Below are 10939 nucleotides of genomic sequence, written 5' to 3' on the forward strand. Positions count from 1 at the left end.
TCACACTACCTATTTACCCCCTTTCAATTGATCCATCCAACTACTTATCAAACTGCTATAAGCCACTGCTCCATATTACCATATATAGTCCATATAAAACTGGAATGATTACTATAGTGCCTAAAAAGTAAGGTTTAACTTAATAAAAAATTAAAAATTAATATTTAATTTAAAAAATACAAAAATAAATAGTTTTTAAATATTTAAAATTTATTGTAAAAAATAAATTAAGTAAAAGGTGTAGAAAACAAAAAGTGTAGCTATGGAGATATCTACAATTTATTGGACTTAATTATAATTTATAAGAAGTATTATCTTACCGAAAGAAGTAAGCTAAGGGTTTTGATTATGAGAAAGTTCTAGAAGACTCTCAAAGTTTAGTAGCTAATATATTCGATCATCAGTGAAGAATTAGAATTAAATAAGGATACAAATAATTAATAAGGCCACCAAAGATTTTTGGCTTTGATATTAGATTATACATTAGAGTACCGCCGGTAAGAGATAAGCTAGATTGTCGTTGGCCCTATAATAAATTCACCTTTTTAATTTGAAAGACATCCACCAAGACCCTTCTTTGTATACTTATATACATAGTAACTAATATATGGCAATAATATTTTGTTTAGACAATGGTTTAGGGTACAAGCTAACATCTATATAGATGAAGCAGGCCAGGATGCCCAACTCCAAATTTAGGCACTTTAAAATGTCTAAGATGTTGGGAGTCTAATAATTAATTCATTCCTCTAGTTAAATAAATATAAAAATTTAAATTTTATTTTATATATGTAATAATTTATTAATTAATAATAAATTTAAAATATAATAAAAATCAGATCTAATTTTTAATAAATTAGTCTTTAATGTATTGGTCGTGGAATATTATAAGAAAAAAAATTTAGACGAAACTAGATTAAAAATAAATCATTAATTTCCAGCCAATCGAGGATATTTAATGGTTATACTTGTTGGACCTAAAAAATTGTAAAAGTAGATAACAATGCAATTCTTGTATATATAAACTACTCATTGAGTTACTTTTTTAAAAAAATTATAAAATACTACATTAACTTATATATGATTGTACTTAACATATATATAGTTCAAAGTTGTTTCTTTAATTTAAACACTTAAATTTACAACTTCACAGCTTAGGTTTAATTTATGCCATAATCAAATTTAGATAATCTTGCACGTTTCAACAAATGACACTCCTCTTCTCTAAAATATGTTAAAATGACATTCTCTTCTTCTCTATTTATAAAATGTATATTCTCTTTTTTTTTTGTAACTTTTAAAAAAAAAAATTTTTAATTTATTTTATGAATTGTGTTAACTAATATTAACTTTATCTATTTTTCAAAAAAAAATAATTCTTTTTACAAAAATATCCTTTAACAAAAATTTTAATTTTTTGTCGTTAAATTTTGCTTACTAAAATACTTTTTAATAAATTATTTTTTTATTAATTGAATTGTACTTTTACCAAAATATTTTAAAAAAATTTAATAATTAAATTATTTTTTTAATTTCTAAGATACCCTTCAATAATTTTTTAATTATTAAATTATAATTTTACCAACATTTTCATTAACAATTATTTTTATATTTTACTATTAATTTTCTAATTAAAAAATTATTGAAGGGTATCTTAGAAAAAAATAATTTAATTATTAAATTTATTTTAAAAATAGTTTGATAAAAATACAATTTAATCAATAAAAAAATAATTTATTAAAAAGTATTTTGGTAAGAAAAATTTAATAATAAAAAATAAATTTTTTACTAAAGAGTATTTTTGTAAAAAATAATTTACTTTTACTTGAAAAATAGATAAAGTTAACATTAGTTAACACAAAAAATTTAAAATGGATTTAAAAAAAAGTTTTTTAAAGATTATAAGGAAGGGAATATACATTTTACAAATAGAGGAGAGGGAGGTGTGATTTTAACATTTCTCAAGAGAGGAGAGTGAAATTTTCTCTAAAATTAATTTATTAAACCATCAATTATATATATATATATATATATATATATATATATATATATATATATACTTTGTTTGATATCATTGAGTAACCAGATATTTCAATTTTGTGGAAAACTTTCATTGTGAAAAAAAAAAAAACTGACAATAAAGAATAGAGGCAAAAATGTAGAAAACAAATCATATAGTTATGTTGTCCAAAGGAGGAAAAAAGCAATAAAGAAAACTCAAAGCACGGTACATAGTTGATTAGGAGGGTGAGAATTATTACCAACAAAGGAATAAAAAGATAGAGGGGACTAGTGAGAATTGCAAAATTTGTTCATGCATGTAACATTTAGTTTTGTATGTGGGAGGGAGGAGCTTTCGTTTCCGAGAAGTAAAAAGAAAAAGGAAAAAGTATAAGCAGAAATCGGAAAGAAGATAATCACTTAATTTTTGTAGTTCAACAATCACCAACGTGTGATTTTGACTCAAACGGTGGAGTGTTTACCGATCTAACATGCATGCATGTGATTGTCGCCGTGTTGTATTTGTTGCCTCCAAATACACAATTTATATTTACAATATTTTACTTTACTCACTAGATAATTTATCTGTTAAGATTTTAAAATATTAGTTTTTGTGAAAGAAATAATTTTTTAATGTATTAAAGTCTCAATAATTTATTATTTTTCAAATTTTTAATAAATACTCTTAATATAAGTCACTCGTTAATAAAACCTAACTATAAATCTACAGAAATGTTATTTGTATACTAAAATCATCCACTAAAATTAGCCATCAATATATTTGTGTATAAATACATATGTAATTTAATTTATTTTTAATATAGTATTTATATTTTAACATATATTTTGTACTAATAGCTAATTTTAGTGACTAATTTTAATTTACATGAAGCATTTAAGTATATATATATCAAAAGAAATGAGAATGAGTTACAATATATGTATTATTATTGTTTTATAGATATTATTATATCAGCTCATTCATTATTTGCTTTTAAATGTAATGAGTTCCAAATAATAGACACAATTCAAAAGATCAAATTTAAGTTATTATTATTATTATTACAAATTAAATAAAGGAAAGAGATATTACCATTCACAATTTGATGGTATGATATTATTATAAATGCAAAATGCATTTTATTGAAAGTAAAATTTTCCAAATAAAAATGAGAGAAAAGGATAAATAGGTCCTTGACCTTTTGTCCTGTGGACATTTTCGTCTCTCATCATTGAAAAATACTTTTAAGTCCCTGATCTTCACAAAATTTGGACAGATCAGTCGCTGACGGAGGCATTTGGACGGATTAGTCCCTGACAAAGGCATTTGGATGGAGGGACTGATCCGTCCAAGTTTTGTAAAGATGAGAAACTTAAAAATATTTTACAATAGTCAAAGATAAAAATGTTTGCGGGAAAAAGATTAGAGAACTATTGTCCTTTTCTCTAAAAATTAATTTAAGACTAGAAATATCGGATCCTTATTAAGAACTAGTGAACTACATTCCACATAAACTTTTGGAAAAACACGGATTGTACAGTGGCAAAGCAGCAATAAGAAAGAAAGGAGGAGGTCAAACTTGAAGGAAAAAGGAGCTGGAAGAGAAAGAGAAAAAGGGAAGCGAGCGATGGCTAAATTGTCCCAGTTGGCTTATTCAATGCCTCGGCATGTAAACAATTAAAAGTTCGTTGGGGTAGTTGCATCCACTATCTTCCTCTCCCAACTCTCTCTCTCTCTCTCACACTCACAAAACACATAAACACACCCCTTTAAAACCCTCCCACATCTTCCATTGTTTTGCATCCCCCAATTTTCAATCTCATTTGCATGTTTAGGCAAACACAATCGCCATTTCTCCGAATCTAATTTTTCCCCGTTTCACAATTCGAAAACTATTCCTTTTCCCCTTCTTCTTTCGGCATTATTAGCACCTTTCTACATTCCATCTCCGATTCAGGAACATAATAATAGTTTCCCTCTCTGATCTCCACCATGGCAGATCCAAAGAACAACCAAAAAAGCGACGATTCAGCTACCATTTCAGTACAAGAAACAACAGCAAAGTACAATAACAGCAATAACAATAAGCTTCCGAATTTTCTTCTATCAGTGAGGCTCAAGTACGTGAAGCTCGGTTACCACTACGTAATCTCCAACGCCATGTACCTCTTACTGGTGCCGCTTCTCGGCGTAGCCTCAGCTCAATTGTCTACAATTTCAATCCATGACGTTCTTCAACTGTGGGAAAATCTCAAGTTCAATCTTGTCTCAGTTACAGTCTGTTCTTCTCTCATGGTGTTCCTCGCCACGCTCTACTTCATGAGCAGGCCAAGGGGCGTTTACTTAATGGACTTTTCGTGCTACAAGCCGGACCAAGATTGCACTTGCACAAGGGAGATCTTCATGGAGCGCTCCAATTTGACGGGAGTGTTCTCCGATGAAAACTTAGCGTTCCAAAAGAAGATTCTGGAACGGTCTGGCTTGGGGCAAAAGACGTATTTGCCCCCAGCCATACTGCAGGTTCCCCCCAACCCGTGTATGGCTGAAGCCAGGAAGGAAGCCGAGGAGGTGATGTTTGGTGCTATTGACCAGCTTCTTGACAAGACTGGTGTGAAGGCCAAGGATATTGGGATTTTGGTTGTCAATTGTAGTTTGTTCAATCCAACTCCTTCGCTTTCTGCCATGATTGTCAACCATTACAAGTTGAGGGGGAATATTCTAAGTTACAATCTTGGCGGTATGGGATGCAGTGCTGGACTTATATCCATTGATCTTGCCAAGCAGCTCCTTCAGGTATATATAATATACATATGCAACTTCATTCTAATTTTAACTTCAAATATTTATTGTTATTCTTGTGCATGGCTCTGAGATGATGATCATTGCAACTGTGTTAAAAATTATACTATTAGTATATCCCACTAGAAAACCGATTAAGGTGTAGCCAACTTGAGGTCAATTAGTTAAAAAATAAATTTATTATAAAAAAAATATTTTTAATATCTTAATTTTTTGAATTTTAAAATTAAAAATAAATCAACTAGTTGGCTTCAAATTGATTACACCTTAATTAGTTCCTTAGATTTTTTTATTAGAATAAGATACAAAAATAAATTATTTAACATGCATATTTCATATCAACATATACATTAAAAATAAATTAAATAATATTTATTTATAAAAAAATATTATAACTAGTTTAATAATTAATTTTATATTTGCACATGATATTTTTTATTTCCTATATTTTTGTGTGGCAAAGTTTTTTTAAAAAAAAATCATTTATTTTCTTTTGGAGTCTTATATTTGTATGTAAATTAAAATAATGTATAATAGGATGTGTGAACTTAGATTTTCCTGGGTGAGGAAGATGGGCCCATCATGTGTAGACATTTTCAACCCTAGTTGTCCACATGTCCAACTTGCTCAAATATTGTCTAGTCCATTTTATTGCCAATTACCAATTTAGTTGAGTAAGCCCACTTATTTAAGTCCATGGACAATCGTGTCAGTCCAAGATGTGCATTCTCACTAGTTATTTTAATAGTATATTTTACATGGCTCACCCCAGGTGAACATGGAAAACGAAACCATCTAAATTAACACAGCACGAGATGAGAAGTGTTGACCTAGCAATTAACATTTTGAAATTGTAGGTACACCCAAACTCGTATGCCTTGGTAGTGAGCATGGAGAACATCACACTAAATTGGTATTTCGGCAACAACCGTTCAATGCTGGTCTCAAATTGTCTCTTCAGAATGGGAGGTGCAGCAATCCTGCTGTCCAACAAGGCATCGGACAAGAGAAGGGCAAAGTATCAACTCGTACACACCGTAAGGACTCACAAAGGCGCCGACGACAAGTCCTACGGCTGCGTCTTCCAAGAAGAAGACGAGAAGAAAACAATCGGTGTTTCCCTCTCGAAGGACCTTATGGCGGTGGCCGGTGAAGCCCTCAAGACCAACATTACAACACTAGGTCCCTTAGTCCTTCCCATGTCGGAGCAGCTACTCTTCTTCGCAACGTTGGTTGCGAGGAAGGTGCTGAAAATGAAGATAAAGCCATACATCCCCGATTTCAAGCTCGCTTTCGATCATTTTTGTATCCATGCAGGGGGTAGAGCTGTGTTGGATGAGCTGGAGAAGAACCTCGATCTAACTGACTGGCACATGGAGCCTTCTAGAATGACGCTTTATCGCTTCGGCAACACTTCGAGTAGTTCGTTGTGGTATGAATTGGCATACACTGAAGCAAAAGGGAGGATCAAGAAAGGTGATAGGACATGGCAAATTGCGTTTGGTTCTGGATTCAAGTGCAATAGCGCCGTCTGGCGCGCATTGAGGACCGTTGATCCTGCTAAGGAGAAGAATCCTTGGATGGATGAGATTCATGACTTCCCTGTCCAAGTCCCTAAAGTGGCAACAATAAATTCAAATTGAAATTATTGATTTTTTTTTGGGAGGGTGACTAAAATGCGAGGAATTTGTTATTATAAGGTTTTATTTTCATAATATAGTTTTCTTTTATCTATTTTTTATAATGTTTAGGAAGTGTGCATGATGAATAGGATTGGAAGAGGATTACTATACCATCACCAGCTGGTTGGGAAGTTTAATTTGTTTGTTCTTGTTAGTGTGACCAAGTTGGAAAGAGTGTGCATATTATTATTGCCAAATTGAACATTTATTACTTGATTTTTCATTAAATGTATTAATTGACCTTTCTATACAAGTATTGGTTTCAAGTTTCTTGTTGAGCTGAAAGCAATTAGTGCAAGAAACAAAAAAAAGCAGTTGAGGGTTGATAACATTAAATACTTGAAAAAAAAATAAAAGTTCTAAATTCTAAAATTTTAGTAATTCTCTTGTTGTGTATTTAATAAAATAAAAAATAAAAAAATGTTTACTAATAATTATCTTAAGCTAAATCCTTTTCTTTGATTTAAAATTTTAAATCATAAAAGCGATTATTCAGTAAACTTACATAACATTTTGAATTTGAATACTTTAAATTTTGAATTTTTATTTTAGAAGATAAATTTCTCATCCTTAAATAGTTTTTCTTTCATACTTTTTTTTATCTCATTTATAAAATAAATGATGAAAAATTATACTTTATTTTTTAAAATAAAATTTAAAATTTAAAGGAGTCAAATCCTAACATTTTAGGTATTTTTCCTAATCGTACTATTTAAATCTTGCAAAAATAATAAAAAAGAAAAAAGGTATAAAAAGTTTAAATACCAATTTAGGATTTTAGTCTAAAAGATGATGTTTAATTAGGATATATACGCAAAACTAACAAAACACTGTAGCTATTAATTTGTTTTTCTGAAACTGTAAGTACGAAATTGATAAAGTTGGTGAGGCTAATAATAGGTGTCATTGATCTTGTTGACAAGGATAGTAATGAGTGTCCTTGTTATTCTCAAAGAATTAAAATGATAGGGATCAAATTATATAAATCATTATCACAACTAGGCAATAGGTAGGTAGATAGGATAGGATTTGAATTTTATCCTAATTCTATGTGTAGATTGAAATTTTATTTTATCTATAAGTTGAAAACTTTTTAATTTTAATTTTATTTGTATTCTAAAGTTTTTAACTTTATTCTATCTAATTTTATTTGTAGAAAATCAAATTTTTAAATAAATATAAAATTCAATTATTTTATATTTTATATATATTAATAAAATAAAAAATTAAATTTAAATTAAAATTAAAAATAATAAAATCTTAAAAAAATTTAACATAAAATTATAAATATTATGATCATCAAGTTCTTAATAAAATTAAAATAACACAAACAAAGATAAATATTTTGTTACTTTTTTTTTAATTCTAACTTTTTATAATATTACTCTTTAAATAATAAATGTATCAAATTAACAATTTAAATGATTAGTTAGTGGTTATTTTAAACTTTTATAAAAAAGAGGTCATGGATTCAATACATACTTTTTTTACTATACATATAATTTTTAAATATCAGATCAGGTAGACAGATTGATTAGGATTGGGTATGTAGAATAATCTATAAATATAAATAATTCTTATTTAAATTTGAGTTTATTTATCTTATATTTTAAAAACATATGTCAAGATTACAAAATAATAAATTTTTTATTGGAATATAAAAAATTTAAGATTTTAATGAATTTATTTTATATTTATTAAATAAAATTATTTAAATTCTTTCACTAATGATAAACTTATTATAGGACACATGTTAGTTATATCGAAAAATATTTTTGTTTTCGATTTTGGTATAGCGTCATATGTATTTTAATGGGTTAAGTACGATTTTGGTCCCTAACGTAGAGGTTGAAAATTTATTTCGTCTCCGACCTTTTTTTCGCTACAAAATGGTCCCGAAGGTTTCATTTTGTTTTAAAATCGACCTTCGGACGAAAATATCCTTCTCCTTTCTTTCCCAAAATCAACTAAAATGCAGAAATCGAAGCAGAATGCAGAGGCAGAAAGCAGACGCAGAAAACAGAAGCAGTGAAACAACAACAACAATGAAACACCAACTAGAAGAACAACACCAACAACAACAATGGATAATGAAATCAGAGCAACAACAATGGATAATGAAATCAGAGCAGCAACAAAAGCAAAACCAGAAGCAGAAGCAAAAGCAGAAACGGCGAGAAGCATCGACGACCGACCAAGGAGGAGAAGCAGAAACGGCGAGCGGCGCGCGAGTGGCGGCGGCGGCGGCGCTGAACGCGATCTCCTCTCCCTTCCGATCTCTCTCTTCTCCTTTAGCTTTCTCCTCTCTTGCTCTTTATCTCCCCTTCCGATCACAGGCGACGGTGTGGCGGTGCAGCCTTCCCTTCCCCCTTCTTCCTTTCCCTCCCCCGATTTTCTTTCTTCTCCCCTCTCTTTCTCTCTCCTCCGCCCGATTCTCTTTCTCCTTCTCGTGGCCTTCTTTTTTTTTTAATATTTTATTTTATAATTTTTTAATGAGGGATAATTTGATAATAAAAATAAAAAATTGGTAAAAATGACGATTTTAAAACAAAATGAAACCTTCGTGACCATTTTATAATGAAAAAAAGATCGGGGACAAAATAAATTTCAGCCTCTAAATTAGGACCAAAATCGTACTTAACCCTATTTTAATTAACTTGTTACATCAGGATTTAATTTATGATATTAATACTTAATGGAGCAAACTAATAATATGGACTAAAATAGAAAGTTTTTAAATTTTATAAGAAATAAAACTAAAAATATATAAATAATAAACTTATTTAAGCCTTTAAATATTTTATTTTAATACAATTCTGTGTATTTATCAAAAGTGTTTATAATTTATAGGACAGATCGAGTATGTAATAATACAATATGAAAGTTGATGACACAAGATACACAGGATAGATCGTGGTTCAATTTCATTTACTTAGTTAGGGTTTTGCTCATACTTTTGTCTTCTACTTCTAAATCAAACAAGACGAAAATAATTATACTCCTCTAGTTACCAGCACTAAAATGATTGTTTAATTTTCAAGGTATGGTTAAAAAGCTAAAATGAGATATGGTAATTGAATATAATTTTATTATGATCTAAATTTTGATATTTTAAATGAATAAGTAAATTACATAATTAAATTAATAATATGAAGAGTTGCTAAATTCTTTACGCTAACTATAGAACATAAGAATTGAAACATTAAGTATGTATTCATGTGATCAATGAGACAATTCTTATTTTATTTTTTATTTTAGATTTTTAATGTAAAATTCATCAATAATTGATAAATTTGCAACGGATTTAGATTATCTAAATTTTAAATTTTACTTTAAAGAGTAAAGTGTGATCTCTCACCATTTATTTCATAAGTAGGACCAAGAGTAAATATGAGAGAGAAATCATTCAAATATTTAATGGTAGAAGATCACATTGATGCCAGGGCATTTTGGCCAGTTTCACTGATATTTTCTTTACTATTTTAGGGTAGTTTCATGCATTTTTCTTAGGAAATAAGCAAGTTTTGGGTAGAATTTCACTTACATCTTGATTCAAGCAAACATTGTGCACTTTACATGATTTCATGAGACTTATGCAAGAATTGTATGACAAACTGGATGATGCATGTCTCATGATTTGGATTAGAACTTTGATGCACTCTATTGCTTGATTTCAGGACAAAGGAAGCAAGGAAGAACCATGTTAGCAGCCACGTTAGTCTAACTAACGTAACCACTAACGTGGGATGGGAGCTAGCTTGCAACGTTAATGAGAAAAGTAATCGCCAATAACGTCCTCGAAGCCATCATAGCCCACGTTAAGAGTCACGTTAACTAAGTTAACGTGAACTCTAACGTGGAAGAAGGAAATAAAGCCAACGTTAGTGACACTCACCTTTGTCACTAACGTTGGACCAAGCTCATATTGGCCACGTTAAGAGCCACGTTAACTCAGTTAACGTGGACTCTAATGTGGGGAAGCAAAAGAATGGCCAACATTAGTGACACTCACCTTTGTCACTAACGTTGGACTAAGCCACTTTGAACCACGTTAGTTGCCACGTTAACTTAGTTAACGTGGAAGCTAACATGGAGGGAGCAATAATCACCAACGTTAGTGACACTCACCTTTGTCACTAACGTTGGAATGAGCCACTATGAGCAACGTTAACTCCCACGTTAACTTAGTTAACGTGGAAGCTAACGTGGATTGAAGAATGATGAGCCAACGTTAGTGACACTCACCTTTGTCACTAACGTTGGAGATGGCTATCACCACCACATTAGAAGCCACGTTAACCTAGTTAACGTGAACTCTAACGTGGGAAGTAGGGGCGTTTTGAAACGTTAGTGACAAAGGTAAGTGTCACTAATGTTTTCGAAGATTTGGCAAGCCTACGTTAAAGGTCACGTTAGTCACACTAACGTGAACTCTAACGTAAGGGGAAGGGAGGAT

At 30.2% G+C, this 10939-nt stretch overlaps 1 protein-coding gene across 1 annotated transcript; it reads left to right on the forward strand.

Moving 5' to 3' along the window:
- Nucleotides 1-3586: 3586 nt before the first annotated feature.
- LOC107618328 (3-ketoacyl-CoA synthase 11) lies at nt 3587-6749 on the forward strand. The gene is made up of 2 exons (XM_016320355.3): nt 3587-4795; nt 5659-6749. Exons 1-2 carry the CDS (start codon nt 3995-3997, stop codon nt 6442-6444), a joined length of 1587 nt encoding a protein of 528 aa, XP_016175841.1. The 5' UTR covers nt 3587-3994; the 3' UTR covers nt 6445-6749.
- Nucleotides 6750-10939: the final 4190 nt, after the last annotated feature.

The sequence above is a fragment of the Arachis ipaensis genome, chromosome B9, assembly GCF_059453495.1.
Source record: "Arachis ipaensis isolate K30076 ecotype BB chromosome B9, ASM5945349v1, whole genome shotgun sequence".
NCBI lineage: Eukaryota > Viridiplantae > Streptophyta > Magnoliopsida > Fabales > Fabaceae > Arachis > Arachis ipaensis.

Bases quoted from the DNA above. Each gene is read 5' to 3' on its own strand.
- LOC107618328 (XM_016320355.3), top strand. From the start codon at position 3,995: ATGGCAGATCCAAAGAACAACCAAAAAAGCGACGATTCAGCTACCATT. The intron at 4,796-5,658 runs GTATATATAATA...TTGAAATTGTAG, and splicing joins TTGCCAAGCAGCTCCTTCAG to GTACACCCAAACTCGTATGC.